The sequence below is a fragment of the Amphibalanus amphitrite genome, unplaced genomic scaffold (assembly GCF_019059575.1).
Source record: "Amphibalanus amphitrite isolate SeventyFive unplaced genomic scaffold, NRLGWU_Aamphi_draft 000139F_arrow, whole genome shotgun sequence".
NCBI lineage: Eukaryota > Metazoa > Arthropoda > Thecostraca > Balanomorpha > Balanidae > Amphibalanus > Amphibalanus amphitrite.
In genome coordinates this window covers 143215-162586 of record NW_024881634.1, presented here as the reverse complement: position 1 = coordinate 162586, position 19372 = coordinate 143215, and the positions used below count along the sequence as shown (strand labels likewise).

Here is a 19372-nt window from a genome sequence, read left to right as displayed (position 1 = left end):
TGTTTGTACGGCTGCAGTTCCTGACTGTGTCTATCCTGTCCTGACAGAGTGTCTATCCTGACTGATATGCTAGCTGACCGTGTCTGTCTACCCTCTGAGCTCTGACTGTTCTCTCCCGACACAGGTACCTCTCCGAGTGTCTGTACGGCTGGATGGTGTCCACGCTGACTACCCGATATGTTAGCTTACCGTGTCTGTCTACCCTCGGGATTCTGACCACTCTCTCCCGACACAGGTACCTCTCCGAGTGTCTATACGGCTGGATGGTATCCACGCTGAACCGAGCCGACTCATTTCTGGCCGAGCATGACGCCGCCATGGAGCTAGCCGCCCAGCGCGTCCGGAACAGTAAAAAGAGCCGCGCCAAGAAACGCAAGAGCCGCTACGAGCGTGATATCGTGCTCACGCAGGCGCTACAGAATCTCTGCGGGGGACTGCATAAGGTAAGAAAGTGGCAGTGCTGAGGTGCGGATCGGGTCGTCAAAAATTGAACGGCCCCCGCTGATTCAGCAGAACAGGAATGGCGTTGTTTAGGGTTCTTTGAGGACCGGATGTCAATCTGCAAAAGAAACGTGTCAGTTGTGGTTATTATCGGTATTGAAGACCCTACTGAATGGGTGCTGGGATGTTCTGTGGTTTGGTGTTCCCCGGGTTCATACTCTGTTTTGCCGATGTTCGCTGTGCCCCGGTATCCGGTGTGGCGGGCTGGTCTAGACAGTGGTTCGTCATACGCTCGCTGACTTTTGTTCACGTAATGTGACGTGACGGTTCGCTCTCGTTGACCTGCCGTGTCTGCCCGTGATCGTGTGACGTGCTCCTCGTGACCTGACGTGTGTCTGTGATCGCCTGTTAAATCGGTGTCGGACCCCTTGTGCCGCCAAACCTGCTGAAGAATCGGTGAAAGAGCACGTGTTGATGTGTCTGATGGCCACTGTTTGTCTTCGTTTTGTCGCTTTGGTAAATCTTTTGTCTAGTGGTTGGTGTTTTACCTGGAATGAAATGTTCCGATAGCTGTTTTGTGGCGTAATATGCCACTGGTATTCGCCTCAGAAGAGTAAGGACCAGTGCTATTTCACCTGACGAAGCAGGTACTGTGACTTCTTCACTGTCATATCGACTGTGAGGGAACGGTGCTGTTAAGACGTGCATCTAGCGCGTAGCTCAATTGACCACATCTCACAGGCTCGGGTGTCACACCTAGTTCATCTCCTGACTAGCACCTATTCGTGCTGTGGCCTCAGTAGCACCTTCCGCCGTGTGTATCCGACCTAATTTGACCCTCCCCGCCCTGACCTGACCTGACCTGTCTCTCACTCTCAACAGACGTGTATCGGGCTGCAGGCCGAGGGCCGATTGCAGCGGCCGCCGGTCTGTGTCTGACCTGACCTGACCCGTCCTCTCGACAGACGTGTATCGGGCTGCAGGCCGAGGGCCGACTACAGCGGCCGCACGCCGAGTTTGATAACGAACAGGTGCGCTACGAGCACCGGTTCTGGCCGTTCAGTGCCGTGGTGACGCCGCCGCCCGTCCAGTACGGACACTACCGGCATATGACCGGCGCCGGGCCGCCACAACAGGTGAGGGACACGGGAGGGTCATTGGTCAATAGGGTGGGTCACACGGGCTGGTCAGTATGACGCCGCCGCCCGTCCAGTACGGACACTACCGGTATATGACCGGCGCCTGGCCGCCACAACAGGTGAGGGAAATGGGCTGCGGGCTGGCTGTACGAGATGCTGCTTATCTAGGGCCGCCCTAGTAGGTAGCCAACGCGGGCTAGCTGCGCAGACTCCGCTGGTCTGAGGTAGCCCGTGGCCGTGGGTTGTCAGCAGCGCCGAGGGATGGGCTTTCTCCATTTTTTTTTTCAGATTGAGAAAGGTGCGGCAGTGCTGATTCGTGTTTCGAGTGATGGAAATCTGAGTGTATGCCGATTTCATGAGAATCGTTTTTGGCATGGTTCGTTACACAAGGGAGCCTATGGAATTACGGATGTGCCAGGTTATAGGAATCAGTATTTTGAGGTAAGCCCGGCCACACAATTAATCCAGTACTCGTGTGCGTTCGAGGGGAATAAATCGGCTCGTTTCTTCTTTAGATCCTCACCTGGCCGTCACATTAGTGCAACCACGAAACATGAGGCGCACGCCGCTCGTGACTTGTGAGCCGTGCGCGCCCAGTGACCGGCCGACCGTTCTCGGGTGACGGGTCAGAGCTCTACTCAGAAACGGTGTGGTTACACAGCTGACTAACTTGCGGCCCGATGGTTAGCCGCGGTATTGGAAACGTGACTCGCATGTGCTGCTATGTGACGTTTACACACAACATTATGCAGTCAAAGGAATTGTGTAGGCGGGTTTTGTAGGTGCACAACGGAATTCATTTTAGCTTTCTATTGTGTGGCTCCTTACGACGCGAATTGTGTGTTGACCCGTCATGCGTGGTTCACCGGCAGAACCGCGCCGTGATGGCGTACTCCGAGGCGTGCCAGTGCTTCCACCAGGCCCGGGGGCTGCTGGAGACGCTCCCTGCCAATGATGCCGAGGTGAGCGATCCGCGCGGGCCGCCGGGTCCACCCCGGTCCTCAGAGAGGCGCCCCGCGCGCCTGTTGTGGTCAGCCGCCTCTGGCGTCACAGTGGCCACACCACGATCCACGCGGTGATAAAGGGGCACTGAGAATGCCGCAACACTTGTCGGGGCCTCTTTTCCGGTGGGGAGTCTGAGTGGCATTTTGTGTACGAGCTGTGACGTGAATGAGAGGTTTACAAACATCTGTGTCGTTTGTTGTGATGCTGTGCGGATTGGTTGATGTTTATTCTCGGATTTGGAGTACGTTTGTGGCGTGTCGGGTTGAGTGTAAGTCAGTGTGTACACCCCATGATCTGTCCGGTGACGGGCCCGGTCTGCCGGCGTCCCCAGGTGGCCGTGCTGACCAGGATGGCCAAGACCAACTACGTGGTGGCCAGGATTCTAGCCGGCGGACACTCGCAGGGCCGCTCGCCCATCTTCGACTTCTCCAGTCACAAGTACTTCCCGGTGATACGGATCCAGTGATGGCGCTGCGCCTAGCTCTCACCGAATCTAGCTCCTGTGCTGGCCGCCGCCGGTGGTACCCTGCCATTGGTGGGGCCGCCGCCCGCCTGCCTGCCGTGCCGCGCGCGGCGCCGGGCCCTGTCGGCTCGCGGTGGTCGGATATCGGCAGTTTCCTGTCATATCGACTGTACCGCAGCGTGCACAGTCGGCCGCTGATAGGGCGCCGCCGGCGGTGCGGTGATTCAGCCTCCCGTCACCACTTCTCACTAATCGGGGACGGTCTTCTGCGAGCGGCGTGTGTACTCGGCGGTCGGGGGCGGTGACCAATCGGCGGCACCGCCGGCCCGCCTCTATTGGTCGCCGTTCAAGGCCATCGTGTACACATTCCGGAGTGAACGCAGCCTAATGGGGAGTCGGCGCCGCCAGGGGCCCCCGAACTCGTTACGAGCCGACCGGCGGGCGCCGCCGTCTCGGCGGCAGCAGCATCTATAACGGACCGGCCGGCCCGCCCGGGAGACGTGCAGCAGGTAGCTCGGATTGCGGGTGCTATCGGAGTGTGCACGTGTGTATGAGCTCCCTCCGCGTGTGTTGGGGGAATGAATGCGTCAGAGTGAGAGAATGGGTGCATCTGGGACATTTGACGGGTCCCTCCCATTTGCAATAATGTATGCCATGATAATGGAACGTCATCAGATTCGTACATAGGCGGCAGCGTGCTACATCTAGTCAGATACTTATTGCATTGTGTTGACTTACCCGCATTGTGGTAATGTTTCACAATAAAAATGAACCGCCGAATGGTGTATGTCGTGGTGCAGGCCGCGGATTAGTCTTGTAATCGGCTCCGTTTTTACGTCAGCCAACCACCTGTGTTCCCGGCAAAGTGCTGAGTAGCTTGACGACACCGCGCGGCGGCGGCCGCTTTGTTTATTCGCTATACAACCGTAAATGGGTACAATGATACAAACCCGATGCTCGGTCGGGAATCAGGAAAAAATGCCCACATGCATCCACAGACTGCACAACTGGATACCTGTAACGTTTACAGTGAAACTGTTTCACGTGAATGCCCGTGCCGTGGTGATGGTATCTGGACTGTGCCGAACGAAAAGAATAGCTCACCGTCAGTCACGGTACACGGCTGACGGCGAGTCACGAGACCGGCTGCCGAACTCACGGAGCGGGATCGCGGGACAGCATCACTGGCACGCGCATCACACGTGAGCCGACCACCGATCGAACGCGCACAACGGAAATGAGCGTACGATTGCCCTGCGATAGTGGGCCGCTCAACACACAGACGCTACGTCCGGCGCCGACAGCCGCCCCGAGTTGGCTAAACACACCGATAAGAACGAAAACGTATGGCGTAGACATGATTCGTGACTCGGGTCCGGCGGGCGGCGTTGTTTACTCGGGGTGATACCGAGTGAAGCGGGCTGCGGGCGGCCGGAACGGCTGTTATTCACTGCCGATAACCGTGGGAAATCCGCTCGGGATTCGAACAGTTCGGCCGACCGACACGGCATGCGCTATTCCTGAACGCTTTGGCACGCCACACCGCCGAAACGCGATACTAGAGCTATGATATGATGGCAAGAAACGAGGCATCGTCAGGAAAACAGTGACGCAACAACGGAAGTCTACAATGAACACAAGCTGATGGACTAGTTCTATTGATTCTAACGGTATATCTGACCAACTATCTAACGACATTGAGCGAGCGGATACAGCCTTATTCATCGTGCTTCTCTCGTGGAGAGGCCACGCCAGCCGGCGACAGACCCATCTCGTCGCGACCCTGGCCGTCTGTTCCTCTGTTCGTCTGGCTGTCAGTCTGTCTGTCTGACTCAGCATCCGACACCGCCCCGCCAGCCGTTTCACCCAGTCGGACCAGCACACCAGGAATAACACTAGCCGGTCGGCGGGGCGGCTCGTAACGCCAGCGATAGCACTGGGCGGTCGGACGGGAGTCCCGGGCTACCAGCGACAACACTAGGCAGTCGGCAGGGCGTCCCGCACCTCGGTCACCAGCCGAATCACGTTCCGCAGCCCCTCCTGATAGTTGGCGTCCGGCTCGCCGTCCGCCGGCCACGCGTGCGCAAAGTCGATCATGCGCGCGATGGGCCGCGCGGCGGCCAGCACCTGTTCATCGGAGCGGCCGGCGCCGGCCAGCAGCGCTGCCGCGTCGTACGTCAGCAGGATGGACGAGGCGAAAAATTTGTAGCGGCGCTGTCGGCTGAACCAGCTATCGATCCGACCCAGCTGGGCTAGCAGCGAGTCACAGATGGGCCGCACGCCGGAGCCGCACGGCGCGTTCAGGAACGTACGGAACGCGTCCAGCACCGATTGGCCGTCCAGCGCCTTGCCGAACGGCTTGCCGTGCTGGATGGCTGATGCGTTGGTGATGTCATAGACCGTCATCCCGGGCACGCTGAAGCCGACTGTGGCACGTGTGCCGAGGTATTTGGACGCCTCGTGTTTCCGCTTCTCCTCTGGTGCCGTTGGTATGGATGTCACGCGGCCCATCTTCAAGTCCAGCACACAGGCGTGCCGGAAGCCGTATGTGAAGTTTTCCATCTTCATACAGAGCACGTCCCGGTCAGCGACATTGACCTTCTGAGTGCCAAAGTACTTGGGGGTCAGCGTGGCCAGCTCTTTATCGATTGGATCCTCGGCGTTAGATATCCTCTCATAGAAACGGATTTCGTCGTCTTCGAGTGGTTCAGTCGCATCTGGACATACCGGCTTCAGAAGGCTCCCATCATTGTGCATCATAATGCCAACCATGCCCTTCTTGGCGTTGAACATGTGACCCCCGCCTTGATTATCGAGAACGGATATGCCGTCCGGCAGTTTGTGGTCTACTTTGGACGTCATCTCGACAAACACAACAATGCCAATGATGGACAACGATTTGTAAATCGGCACCCACCGTACCGGAGTCCACACCGAAACGCACCGTGCACGACCGACAACGTGAATGCGGCGCACGCCGCGCCCCATTTTATCTTAGCTCCGCCCACTTCGGGTGCCAAACAAGTACCAAGTACTTGCCAAGTAAGTACACGTAGCAGCTTTGTCCACCACTACCCATTCCAATGTTTGATAACAAACGCGGCGCGTCTGAGACAGCGCGATATTTGTTTATTTTACGCTTTTTACGCAAGAGCCTCTATACATTTTACGGATTTTACGGTTATTGTGCACTTGTGGTCGGTTTGAATTGAAAAATGTTCCAACCAGGGGCGTCGCCGACGGGGGGGTCGGGGGGGTCGCGACCCCCCACTCGTCAGAACCGGGGGGGTCGACCCCCCCTCTTTTGGCGATGCTGAGTATGCTTTTTTTAGCTATCATGTCAGGGAAGTTGGCGTCAGCAACATCAACAAATACAACGTCAGATTCAGAATCGCTTCAAGAGCTCCCAAGTCCCTATTGCTTATAGGTCAATAAGCTGTGGGCTAGAACATCAGCATGACAATATGATTCTAGTCCCTTTTTATCCCTCAAATGAGCGAGCGCGTCAAAACTGACCCAAGCGTTCGTCTGATTGTCAAAATAATGGTTGCAGTCGATTCGTCGGATGACTTATCAGTAACTACGAGGTACCTGGCTAGCCTCAGCCCTCCTATAACTGCTATAACAATACCAGCCCGCCCTCCTACCCTCGGACCTGCCTGCATAGGGGAAATGGGGTCAATGGTGGATCCCTCTGGAGCTTTCCTAATAAGACGCGCAAAAAGGAGTATATTGCAACGAAACTTCCAGTGACCTCGAGTTAATGAATTGTACACCTATTATAAAAAATTGCCCTGATTCGAATATGGATGACCTTGGTTAACTTTTTTGAGTTTTATTTGCTTCCACTTACAAGTGTGGTTTTTGGGGCTGATTTCGAGTTTAGCGCCCGTTTGAACCGTTTGAAGTAGTTTTGATAAATGGTGGTTATGTAATATGTTACGAAGCTATCGTTGGTGGTTGTCAGTCACCCACTCTAGATGGCCGGCAGGAAGCCTGCTGGTCGACCTGACCTGACCCGACCCGATCTACCCAAAATGCATGGAGTCATCATTTTTGTTCAAGACTAACATCAAACTCGTACTCGGGACCCCGATAACAGCTACGGCTCACTAAGTAAGTTCTAGCAGGCGGCCAGATTTTTCCTACTTTTGGGCGTTGACCTAAGATGACCCGGCCAAGACCTTGAAATTGGGCATCATTGGCTTTCTCTCATCACGGGCAGCATTCTCGCTCTTCCGCAAAGCTCTACCTTGATCAGGGGCCGAAAGCATGCCTTAGCGTTACGTTGGTAAGCGTTTTACCTTAGCGACCCGTAAAATACGAATAAGAGCTAGCCTACAGCAACACAGAAAGCGTATTCGATAGCTTTTTTTAACTCTTTCGCCAACTTCGCCTCAGATATGACTTCGGGTCTATGGCTTGTGTACCATGGGCGGTGTTTCACGGGACGCTGCTACCACGCTGCTATCAAATTGCGCGAGCTGACGTCACACTTGCGGTAGTGTTGGAGCAACCCAGTAAAAAATACCATTAGAAATTACCAAATGGTTCCAAATGGGAAAAACCATTTGACTTATTGAACACTTTTCCAAATGGTTCCAAAGAGGTTCCATTTGAAATGTGTCCAATTGGCCACCAATTGGTACCAATTGGAACCATTTCATGACCATTTGAAATGTATCCAATTGGTCACCAATTGGTACCAATTGGACACATTTCAAATGGTCATGAAATGGTTCCAATTGGTACCAATTGGTGGCCAATTGGACACATTTCAAATGGAACCTCTTTGGAACCATTTGGAAAAGTGTTCAATAAGTCAAATGGTTTTTCCCATTTGGAACTATTTGGTAATTTCTAATGGTATTTTTTACTGGGCAGCTGGATTACCATTTGAAGATCCTTTTGAAGTCCATGCATTTCATCCACAAAATAACAAACTGCACCGTGAATTATTTTTATTGTTTTACTCTGCAAGCATATACATTTTCATCAGTACGTACCGACCAACATTAGACATTAACTACACATGGACATTGTTGTTTGGTCAACACCACATCGATGAGGCGACTGCTATCAGAATCAAGAACAGAATTACAATGTAGTTATACACTGGGCCATACGTACGCTATTCCACATAGGCACAATGAACGACGTGATACAATATCATTCCGATCGGTGATACTATCTGTTGTTCTGACAGATAGATTTCTTAATCTTCCGTGGCGATCAGAATTTTCAGAAGTCAGAACGTAGCTATAATGCAGGCATGCAGCCCATCTGGACCCGTGTAGAACCGGTAGACGGTGTTTGTCAGGTGTAAGTTCGTGCCTGCAACAGTATAGAACAGCACGGGTTAATTGGGCGATGGGGTCATATTAATTACCACACAGGGTCATTTGTCAAATTATCACAATATAGTAAGTTTAAGCTCATGCAACCTGCATTGTCATTTGGGTAGCCTGACCACAACAAATATAGCACTGAAAATCTTCTGTTGGCTAAATTAAATTGTGATCGCAAATTTTAAGCCCCTTTCTCACCTCTGTTAAACTCAGCTACTCCTACAAGGATGCGAAATGCAACCGAATTTATTCAAAAAAAACTATTTTCAGTATTTGCAGTCGACTAAAACGAATATCAGATACAGAGGCACAAGAAAAGTCACTCACCAGCCGCCTGATTTTGCTCAGCTCTTCATCTTCTACAGCTGGACTGGGTCGACCGCGGGCCGTCCCAGCGAACGCCAAACCCGGTGGCGCGCCGGGCGCGCCGGCCGGCCGGCTGACGCCGCCGCCCGATTTGAACTGTGGCGCCGGCGCGTCCGGCCGCCGCCGGCGCCAACGGTCGGGCGCCCCGTTAGCGCAGGCACACAGAGAAAAAGTAGTGCTGTTTAAATGAGCGGAAACGGCGTTGATTTTGCGAATCATTTTTATTTAATGAAAAGCCAAGGCCTTGTAGTGATGCTTATCAAGTATAACCAGTCAAATGTCTTCCCATTACCTCTAAGTCTACGATTTAAGTATATGTTAAAAGACCATTAAAAACCATTAGGGTACCAATTGGGAACTAATAGATACCCAGTCCATACTCATAACACACTTAAAACCATTAGAGACCATCAAGGTAGAAACACTTTTGAAGCACACTTGTCAGTTGTCACACATCTGGAAACAGGGCTGCAAAGTGATGGATTTATGACTCTGACTCTGACTCAAAAATTGACTCCAGCTCCGACTATAGTTCAGACTTTGCTTTTTAATTCTTCTCATGAAATAAAAGTTATTGCCATATAGGTAAGTATCTTTTTCTTGCCTAAAACGACCCTAAGGAATGTTTTTCAATTGCATTTTTCAATTAGACACCAGGAAATCAAATGGGAAACACCATTTCTAATCAAATTTGCTTTTCCATTAGGAAACCATTTTAAAACCAATTGGGATCAAATGGAAAACACCATTTCAGACCAATTGGGAAATTACCAATTGGAAACCATTTCGATACCAATTGGGATCAAATGGGAAACACCATTTGGGATGAAATGGTTTCCATTTGGAACCAATTGGGATCAAATGGAAAACAACATTTGAAATCAAATGAGATTTATTTTCCATTAGGAAACCATTTCAAGACCAATTGGTCCCAAATGGAAAACACCATTTCAGAACAATTGGGAAATTACCAATTGGAAACCATTTCGATACCAATTGGGGACATACCATTTGGGATGAAATGGTTTGATTCCATTCGGAGACCAATTGGACACCTATTGGGATCAAATGGGAAAACACATTTGAGATCAAATGGGAATTTCTTCCATATGGAAACCATTTAGATACCAATTGGGATCAAATGGGAAACACCATTTGGGATGAAATGGTTTATTCCATTTGGAACCAATTGGGATCAAATGGAAAACACCATTTGAAATCAAATGGGATTTATTTTCCATTAGGAAACCATTTCAAGACCAATTGGTCCCAAATGGAAAACACCATTTCAGACCAATTGGGAAATTACCAATTGGAAACCATTTCGATACCAATTGGGGACATACCATTTGGGATGAAATGGTTTGATTCCATTCGGAGACCAATTGGACACCTATTGGGATCAAATGGGAAAACACATTTGAGATCAAATGGAAATTTCTTCCATATGGAAACCATTTAGATACCAATTGGGATCAAATGGGAAACACCATTTGGGATGAAATGGTTTATTCCATTTGGAACCAATTGGGATCAAATGGAAAACACTATTTGAAATCAAATGGGATTTATTTTCCATTAGGAAACCATTTCAAGACCAATTGGTCCCAAATGGAAAACACCATTTCAGACCAATTGGGAAATTACCAATTGGAAACCATTTCAAATGGTCATGAAAACCATTAGAACCTATTTCAAACCATTTGACACATTTGAAACCAATTGGTAAATCCTAATGGTTTCAAATGGAATTTTTTACTGGGATAACTCTGGAAATGTAAAAGTGTAAAACCTACCGCTTTATCTCGCGAGAGCCGTACCTGGACTTATTCTTCAATACATTCAAGCTGAAAGCCCTATGCAGGGTATGCGAAATAGTTTTATTTGCTTTTCAGTTGCTCTGGCTAAAAATTTAGTCATTTTTGTATAAAAAGTCAAAATATTTACTGAGAATCTGACAACTTGTTGTGGATGATAGGGCAATTAAAATTGAGGATTAGAATTGACATGCCTGAAGATAATTTTTTTTCTGATTTCAGGACGAGCAGCTGTACTCCAGACGATTGAGGATGTCGTACCCACTGCAGATACGAGATCATCCTATTCCTGGCCGTCGCTATGCAACGGTTGGGAGGGGAGCATTTGAGGTAAGGACAAATTCATGTTGTTTTGCTACATCATCACAGTGATTATAACTATTGCATAACAATCTGAATGTTATGATGGAGCCAAACTGCCTCCATGAAAGAACCTGTCAAAAATCATTGTTTACCATCACATTGCTGCTTTAAGATGCCCCTATTCAAGTCAACTCAAGGGAGGGAAGGCTCGTAAGGGCCCTTAGAGATCAGGTGGGCTCTTAGAAGCTATTTCTAGCTGCCTTCATTTTCCAGTGCGGGGTCATCAGAGGCTGGTGTGGCCTTGTGGGACGTCACAAGTTTGGCATGTCCTCAAAGACTGGCATGGATGCTCAGATAATTTTGTGGTTCAGTGAGTGGACTAAGCCCTGCTTCATGGTATGCCACTACCCTGCACTACCAGATGTTGGTGTTTTAGGTTATATGCAAATGTAAGCAAAGTTACTCAGTTTTCTTACATTTGTATGGAAACATAAGCACCAATGCCTGGTTACAGCAAGCAGCAGGATGCTGAGAAAGAGGGTTCTGTGTGCCCCCTCAGAGACTGGTATGGCTTTCCGAAGGCCACAGTGGATTGTGGCATGGACGCATGGTGCTCACTGCCCATAGAGATTGACATGTTTACAGCTCCTCAGAAGCCTGTGCACTGTGCAGGGCCACTCCCAAGACTCACACCTTGTATTGCCCTTGATCATGCATTGCCAAAATCAGTGATTTTGCTATTAGAAGGCTCATTTTGTGCTTTGTGCTTGCTTGTCTAAAAAAAAAATCAGCTATTGTTTGGATAACACCAGAGATCATACCATGATATGACTATGATGTGACTAGAGATCTAGGGGTCATCACTCATGGATGCTCTCCCAGTTCAATATTCTGGAGTCCAGCAATATTTGACAAAAGACATTTTAGTTCTAGCTCATTAGCCATACAGCTACACTTAGCATAAAAATCAGCGATGGCTATGACCCAACCGGAATTAACCCTCGTCCGTATTGGTGTTTTGCCAGTCGGGATCGTATAGGGAGGGGGGGGGGGGCGTTGGACATTGCCCCTTGCCGTTTGGCCCCTGATCAAGCTAGAGCTTCGCGGAAGAAGGGCGTGTCGCCCGTGACGAGAGGAAGCTGATGATACCCAATTTTGAGGGCCTAGGTCATTGGTTGACCCCAGGTCAGGTCAATGACCCAAAAGTCGGGAAAATCGGGACCTGTTATAACATCGTAATGTGCGGTTGCTGCGGGGGTTTTCGGGGTGCGGATCACGAATTAGATGTTGGTTCTGATCACAGGTGATGTCTTCATGCGATTAGGCCAGGTCGGGTCAGGTCAGGTCAGGTCAACCAGTAGGCTTCCTGACGGGTATTCAAAGTAGGTGTCAATCGCCACGGACAGCTTCGTAGCATGTTAAACCTGCGGTTACGAAGGCACCAAATTACTTCGTAAATGTTCAAATGGATGCTAAACTCGAAATCAGCTCCAAAACTTAGCCTAGAAACATGTAAAACTCGAAGAAGTGAACCAAGATCATCAAAGGTCAGTGACCTGACCTGACCTGCAGGTGACCTTAACACCCACCATAATGCATGGGACCAACATCATACCACATGTTTGAACGTTTGAAACCACAAAGAGACTGCAAACGCGCGGCTAATGCGAGAAGACATACGCCGAATCGCGATTCCGGCCAAACATGGTCTCGAGAAATAGGTTACAGGACAAAGGTCATTAGGGTCAGGGTCATGAAATTATCAGGTTAGGCGTAAAATTGATTAACGCGAGGGTACTGAACGTTTCGTTGCGATCAGCCGCTTTTTACGTGAGTTTTTCCCAAAAAACGTTAGACCCCCTCTCCTATAGGGGCGAGGGTTAAGTCATCAAATTGGATAACATAACATTCGCGGGCAATCTCGGGTAACAACAGTTCAGTCTACAATATGGACTACCAAGTTGAAATGGCAGGGTTGCCATTAAATGATGAGCGCGTCCAAAGCTTTATGACCTCTTCATCGATCGCCAGTCAGAAAATAATAAATTCTAATAGCATCGCAGTGCATATTGCATCGAAAGAAGCCGCCGCCCCGCCTCCCCCCCCCCCCCCCCAGCGAAAATCCAGTAGACAAAGTCAGTCCGTGGAAGAATAGATGTTTGAATGGTTCGGACGTTGCGGATTTCATACCGTCATCCACGTCTCAGAGCTACATAGTGGTAGGTGCAGCATTCATTGCGTTGTCCTGTCTCGATTTGTATTATTTGCGAGGACAATTAGTACTGATGGTTATGCCTCATGTTTTCAGGACAAAATAGCAAAAATGAGAATGAGAGAAGAAAACTACTACAAGGTGTGGAACAATGTCGTTAACTATTACGATGCAATGGATGTCAAGACAAAGTCTCATAGCAAGTGGGCATCAAATGACTTCTTTGTGCGAAGGTACCTTTATAACGCTACTGGAGTTGGCGCTTCATATTTACTTTTCCATATGTTTTGTCGTAAAATCATATATCTTGTGATATGTACATCTCCATAAATGTAAAGCAGGATGGAATTATTATACTTTGTAAGTGTTTGATCAACTGCCTCATCCAAAAGTTTGTGTGGATTTTATTCGTTGTAGCACTTTGGCTTTATTTCAGCGTTTTGTTATTTGCATTGCCTCTTATAATTAGGTCCATTGTTCTGGCAAGCAGGCTCACCGGTCCGAGCTTCGTAGGAAGAACACCAAAGCTCAAGAATTGCTCTCAAGTTTCCGATTTAGCGGCACTCATGATGTTCTCTCGCAATAAGTAGACAGTGTTTCCGATTGATGGTTCATCAAGTCACCCTCTTCTCGCGTCGACAGTTACCAGAATTACTGCGAGCGGGAGCGAGCGAGGCAGGCGGAGGCCAACCTTGAGCTGCGGCGCTCCAAACTCAAAGAAAAACTGCAGCGGGAAGATGAATTATACAAGGTAAAAACTCCCGCCGTTTTTATCCACTAAAAATAGGGTGATGATGGATGGTGAATGAGAGACACTCTTTTTTTGGTCTGTTTAACGACGCTCGTTGGTTGGTGCTGTATTCATGAAGTTGAAGTGTTTATGGAACGCTGTAGCCTCGTGTCGCCACGTCCTAACGGCGTTAGCGACCTCTAATGTCGTACCACTTTCCACGGCACGGTCTGAATGAACTCCCCACCGACAGATGGAGCTGTCGCAGCTGCCGGCGCACTGTTCCCTCTGACCGCTCCCTCACCGCTGTCACAGTCTGTTCTCTACCCACCCGCTCCCGCCGACAGATGGAGCTGTCGCAGCTGCCGGCGCACTGTCGGGCGCGCGCCTGCCGCTCCGACTCGGACGAGTACCGGCTCCGCCAGCAGCGTGTGGAGTCAATGCGCGCCCAGCTGGAGGAGACGCAGAGACGCCAGGAGCAGGAGAGGCTGGAGCAGGCCCGCCAGCGACTCGAACAGCACTGGCGGATCAACAACGCCGTGCTGCGGCAGGTGAATTTCTGGTTGAAGGGCGGTGGTGGGAGGGGTATGTGGAGGATGGGAAAACTGGATGGCGAGGGTGGGTGACGGAGGGGGACGAAAATGGTGAGTGATGGGGACGCGGAAAGTGGATGGTGTGGAATCGGGGTACGATTGCTAGTACGGATCAGAGGCTGCGAGAAGACTGCGGTAAGTACACACAAATTCGTTACTGCTCCCACTTACCCAATCGTCCCATCAACACCACCGTAACCACGTCGTCCCCGCCCACTGAGTTCCGAGTTCTGGCCGTGTCGTCTCCGCCGCTCCATCTGCGTTTGAGTTCTGAGCTAACGGTGCCGTCCCGCGCCCCAGGTGGAGTCTGAGCGTCTGACGGAGGGCGCGCGGCAGATGTGGGAGCAGCAGATCCGCGAGAAGGTGGAGCGGGAGCAGCGGCAGCGCGACCAGGAGGAGGCAGAGGAGGAGGAGCGCAGGAGGCGGTGGGAGGAGGAGGAGCGGCGGCTCCAGGAGGAGGAGGAGGCACGCCAGCGCAGTCTGCGGCAGGCGCAGGAGGTGCTCGACAAGCAGATGGAGGAAATCAGGTGGGTGCCCGCGACTGACGGTTGGTCGTAGCGACACGGTCTGGTGTGTGCTTCATGCACGTGTGGGTGAAGGATACCACACCTGTGTGTAATCAGATTGTAAAGAACAGAAACAAAGGGAGGCGTCTCTCTCTCTCTCTCTCTCTCTCTCTCTCTCTCTCTCTCTCTCTCTCTCTCTCTCACTCTCTCTCACTCTCACTCACTCACTCACTCACTCACTCACTCACTCACTCACTCACTCACTCACTCACTCACTCACTCACTCACTCACTCACTCACTCACTCACTCACTCACTCACTCACTCACTCACTCTTCGGTGTCCAATGTCCAATGGGTATCTTATTTTAGCAGGCGGACATAGGGGAGAGACAATCTAGCCAATGCTTGATCCAGCAGCAGCAGTAGGTTTTTCAATGTTTATCCGATTCCACTGTAAAGCGATTGAGTGTTCACAATACAGTGTTTCTGGCTCGCTGGACTGTGCTGTATCACACTGATGTTTCGCCCGTCGTCTCTGTGCCGCAGAGAGAGGGAGCGGGCCGAGGCCGAGCTGCGGGACCAGGAGAACGAGCTGATGGTGCGCCACCAGCAGATCGAGGAGGCCATCGCGCGCCGCCAGGAGGCCGAGCGCCGGCGCAGGTGTCGCCAGATCAGGTACGGTAGTTGTTCAAGTACCGAGGAGGGCGGGTTTGGGCCAGATACAGTTACGGTGATGGGTGGATACGGGCCATACAGGTCACAGGCAGGGGCGGGTGGAGGCCATACGGTCTGACGGGCCACACGGTCAAGGACCAAGCCATTACGGGCCAAACGATCGTAGACGGCTTCGGGAATTAAGGACTCCGATCACAGCCGGTGCAGTTGGATACTGGCTGCCCGGTGACAGAATATGGGTTCGGGCTGCTCAGATGCCTTTCAGTCACGAACGGGTAGGCCGATATGATAGTGCAATGTCCAGCAGCGTAAAGCCAAGCTGCTGCAGTCCCCTACGACCGTTCTGTGCTCCCAGTCTATTCCAGGCTATGAGTGATGTTTCTTACGACCGTTCTGCCTTCTCCAGTCTATTCCAGGCCCAGCAGTGTAACGCCAAGCACTGTTGCGGTAGCGTACTTACATTACTGTAAGCTTTATAATGCACTGTGTTCCCCAGTCTGTTCCAGGCGCAGCAGTGTAACGCCAAGCTACGGCAGCGCTCAGCAGAGGTGGAGGAGGCGCTCAAAGACGAACAGGACTTCCTCGACGCTCTGATCGCCTCAGGTAAGAGTCGCGAGTCAAACGGTCTCGAAGCTTTGATCAATGGTCGGGGAATAGTTGGCCACGCTGCGTTTGTTATTATTGCTCATGTGCGACGAGTATCTCAGGAAAAGTGAGAACTGTCTAGTGGACCAGAATTGCCTCATCGTCGTCTAAGCATGACCAGCTATATTTTTCACAGTTTTACTGAACGTTTCGCTAGGGATCTAGTGCTAAATAAATTCGCTTTGATCGCAATTTACCATTCCGGTTTCCACATGTGCCTTTCTGCAGGTGACCGGGACCGTCTGAAGCTGGCGGAGGCGGCCGAGCGAGCCGAATCCAAGCAGCTGAGACAGGTGCTGCAGAAACAGCTGGAGCTGGAGCAGCAGCGGCGCGGCCAACTCGAGCTGCTCTTCAAGTAAGGATAGGTCATACGATCAGTTGATTGAGTGGCTATTGTAGTTCTGAATTTCTGATACGCATCGAGTCATAGACCATCAACCTTGTCTTTGTGGTGAATCATTTATTGTCATTGATCACATCGCTCATTTCTTTGTTAGATAAGATAAAAGAGTGGGTCTTGTTGACTCTTGAAAAACAGCCGCGTCTTGGGCTTCCCCTAAACAAGGGCTATAATTGAGGAGACGGGCTGACTCATGTAACGGCTGCTCCACAGACAGTGAGTGGAGACACTGACCCTTGCATTCTTCTCCCCTCTGCGGTGAGGAGGCGGAGCGGCACCGACTCCCCTCCCCAATTCCATACACAGTATGTTACTTATGAGTTATGACCAGTGACCTTTCCCTTCTGCATTGAGGAGTGACTGACCCCTGCCTTCCCCTCCCCCTGCAGTGAGGAGGCGGAGCGGCACCGACTCCCCTCCCGGCTCCCCTCTGCAGTGAGGAACTGACCAGCGACCCCCTCCCCTCTGCAGTGAGGGCTGACCAGTGACCCCTCCCCCGCTTTCAGTGAGGACTAACCACAGTGACCAGTGACCCCCTCCCCTCTGCAGTGAGGAGGCGGAGCGTCTGTGGCGCCGGCGCGAGGCCGACTGGGCGGCACTGACTCCCCTCTCCACTCCACAGTGAGGACTGACCACTGACCTCTCTCCCCTCTGCAGCGAGGAGGCGGAGCGTCTGTGGCGGCGGCGCGAGGCCGACTGGGCGGCACTGACTCCCCTCCCCCACATACACAGTGAGGACTGACCACTGACCTCTCTCCCCTCTGCAGCGAGGAGGCGGAGCGTCTGTGGCGGCGGCGCGAGGCCGACTGGGCGGCACTGACTCCCCTCCCCCACATACACAGTGAGGACTGACCACTGACCTCTCTCCCCTCTGCAGCGAGGAGGCGGAGCGTCTGTGGCGGCGGCGCGAGGCCGACTGGGCGGCACTGACTCCCCTCCCCCACATACACAGTGAGGACTGACCACTGACCTCTCTCCCCTCTGCAGTGAGGAGGCGGAGCGGTTATGGCGGCGGCGCGAGGCCGACTGGGCGCGCGAGGAGCAGGCGCGCCGCCGTCTCATGGAGGACGTGGTCGCCAGCTGGCGGCAGCAGAGTGAGCAGCGCCTGCAGCGGTGCCGCGCCGACCGGCAGCGCGAGGCCGAGCTGCGCGAGGCGGCGGCCGCGCGCGCCGAGGAGCAGCGCCGCTTCGTGCAGCAGACGGAGGAGCTGCGCCGTCAGCGGCAGGCCGAGCTGCGAGACAGCTGGGCCAGACAGGTGAGCGGCAGCGAGCTGCTGAGGCTCAGACAGTGTGGGATGTGACGATAAATCGGGATTTGGATTCCCAATTTCATACCTAGCTGTGTGGCAGTTTTGCTTGACGAATTTTACATTTTAGTTTAACTGGGAGTCGTGTCTGTTGAGGAAGGGTGATCCGTGATGTGTCAGTTGCGTCTGGGTGACATATTAGCGGTATTTTTGCTTCGTTATCACGCTCAGTCGGTGCCTAGACTCGGTTTTGTCTGTGTGCTGCGTTCGCCGTGACCGTTTGTCGCTGACCTCCCTCGGTCCGCTCCGTCTCAGGTGGAGGACAAGACTCGCCGCCGGGACGCCGAGATACGGGAGGAGCAGAGCGAGCTGCGGCACCAGCAGGAGGCCGACCAGCGCGAGATGGAGCGACTGCAGCAGGAGCTCAGCAGGATGCAGTTCAATGCCAGGAGCTTCAACCAGGTGAGCCGCGCGGGAGGACCTCAGGAGAGATCGTGGGAGGTGTAGAGCAGTGAACGCATCTGCGAGTAAAATTAAACTCGGACAACCACAGTACCGCATACTCGAACTACTTCATAGCAAACAGCTGTCTGAACAGCCGCCTGTCATTGTCTCTCATGTTGGTGACATTTATCGCTAATAAATGATTAAACATCAATCTATCAGCTGACCGGGCCCTGCCTGTCTGTTTCGCAGTATCGGGACCACCGCCAGACTCGGAAACTGGCCTGGTGAACTGCAAACGGCTCGACCACGTCGAGTAGGATCGGCTCTGTGATCTCACCAAGCGCGGAACAACTTTCTTTGGACCAACCGCATGTCGGCTCAACTTTGTGAGCCAGCTGTACCCACGTGAAGTGAGTCGTATGCGTACAATCATATGTGATGCCAAGACCCAAGTCCCTTGTCGTATCCCTACAACCGTGTCATACTTATTCTGGACCATCCATGTTGTCCCGACTGTGGATGCGCAAGTCATTCGAGATGACTGTAGACGGATTAACTAGTCCCAGCCCTGTGGATCTACCACGGCCCAGCGGCCAACTCTGGATTTCTAGAGTAAGGCGCTGGGTGTTATCTCCGCTACGGGAATCGGTGCCTTGTCTTATCGAGTGATGTCGTATCCCGCGTGCGTGTGCCTTTCTCTGCTCAAGCAGCGTTCGCTAGCGAGCGTCACAAGCTCACTGTGTTGTGCGATAGTTTAGTGAATTACTGCACATGTGTGCTGGGGCTCGCCACAGACCCACGGCCGGCCTGAATCACTCGGCGTGGCCACCCTACAGTGTGGCGAAGAGTGTGTTGTCAGTCGAGCTCAGCTACAATCTGATCGGATATGTGTTTGACATGTGAAATGGCGTGTTTGTATTTATGAATAAACAACACATCGTTAAGCTTTTATATTCGAGTGACGTCTCATGATGATCTCTAGTGGAATGCTAACTTTTCATATGGACATCGCAAACCGCCGCCGCTCCTCTCACG

The 19372-nt window shown here is 51.9% G+C and overlaps 3 protein-coding genes and 1 long non-coding RNA gene across 10 annotated transcripts in view; 2 read left to right on the top strand and 2 right to left on the bottom strand.

The window, feature by feature from the left end:
• The window catches only part of LOC122382401 (N-alpha-acetyltransferase 35, NatC auxiliary subunit-like), a 40980-nt gene extending 37152 nt beyond the window's left edge, over positions 1-3828 (top strand). For both annotated transcript variants that reach the window (XM_043367656.1, XM_043367657.1), the window contains exons 11-14: positions 236-443; positions 1407-1577; positions 2453-2542; positions 2917-3828. In XM_043367656.1, the coding sequence (XP_043223591.1) occupies positions 236-443; positions 1407-1577; positions 2453-2542; positions 2917-3051 (604 nt within the window). In that variant the 3' untranslated portion in view covers positions 3052-3828. The remainder of the gene's footprint in view (positions 1-235; positions 444-1406; positions 1578-2452; positions 2543-2916) is intronic.
• Positions 3829-3921: 93 nt separating this feature from the next.
• Positions 3922-6034, bottom strand: LOC122382399 (inositol polyphosphate multikinase-like). The gene has a single exon (XM_043367654.1). It carries the CDS (start codon positions 5908-5910, stop codon positions 5026-5028), a length of 885 nt encoding a protein of 294 aa, XP_043223589.1. The 5' UTR covers positions 5911-6034; the 3' UTR covers positions 3922-5025.
• Positions 6035-6142: 108 nt separating this feature from the next.
• Positions 6143-19281, top strand: LOC122382398 (trichoplein keratin filament-binding protein-like). Of its 6 annotated transcripts, none has more exons than XM_043367648.1 (12): positions 6143-6245; positions 10802-10909; positions 13191-13327; positions 13737-13845; positions 14172-14375; positions 14718-14944; positions 15471-15599; positions 16096-16202; positions 16473-16599; positions 17632-17899; positions 18206-18352; positions 18587-19281. In XM_043367648.1, exons 2-12 carry the CDS (start codon positions 10832-10834, stop codon positions 18623-18625), a joined length of 1572 nt encoding a protein of 523 aa, XP_043223583.1. In that variant the 5' UTR covers positions 6143-6245; positions 10802-10831; the 3' UTR covers positions 18626-19281. The 6 variants fall into 6 exon arrangements, with proteins under 6 accessions (XP_043223583.1, XP_043223588.1, XP_043223587.1 ...); XM_043367653.1 differs by having other exon boundaries at positions 6165-6195; XM_043367652.1 differs by having other exon boundaries at positions 6165-6228.
• LOC122382400 lies at positions 7993-8860 on the bottom strand. The gene is made up of 2 exons (XR_006256677.1): positions 8724-8860; positions 7993-8382 (listed from the first exon to the last, which is right to left on the bottom strand). It is a non-coding gene; the product is annotated as an uncharacterized LOC122382400 (long non-coding RNA).
• Positions 19282-19372: the final 91 nt, after the last annotated feature.

What these genes read in the sequence shown, in the direction of transcription:
- LOC122382399 (XM_043367654.1), bottom strand. Translation starts at nt 5,910, where the DNA reads ATGACGTCCAAAGTAGACCACAAACTGCCGGACGGCATATCCGTTCTC.
- LOC122382398 (XM_043367648.1), top strand. Translation starts at nt 10,832, where the DNA reads ATGTCGTACCCACTGCAGATACGAGATCATCCTATTCCTGGCCGTCGC. An exon ending in TTGGGAGGGGAGCATTTGAG is followed by an intron (nt 10,910 to 13,190) that starts GTAAGGACAAAT and finishes TCATGTTTTCAG; the next exon opens with GACAAAATAGCAAAAATGAG. An exon ending in CGCAGGTGTCGCCAGATCAG is followed by an intron (nt 15,600 to 16,095) that starts GTACGGTAGTTG and finishes TGTGTTCCCCAG; the next exon opens with TCTGTTCCAGGCGCAGCAGT.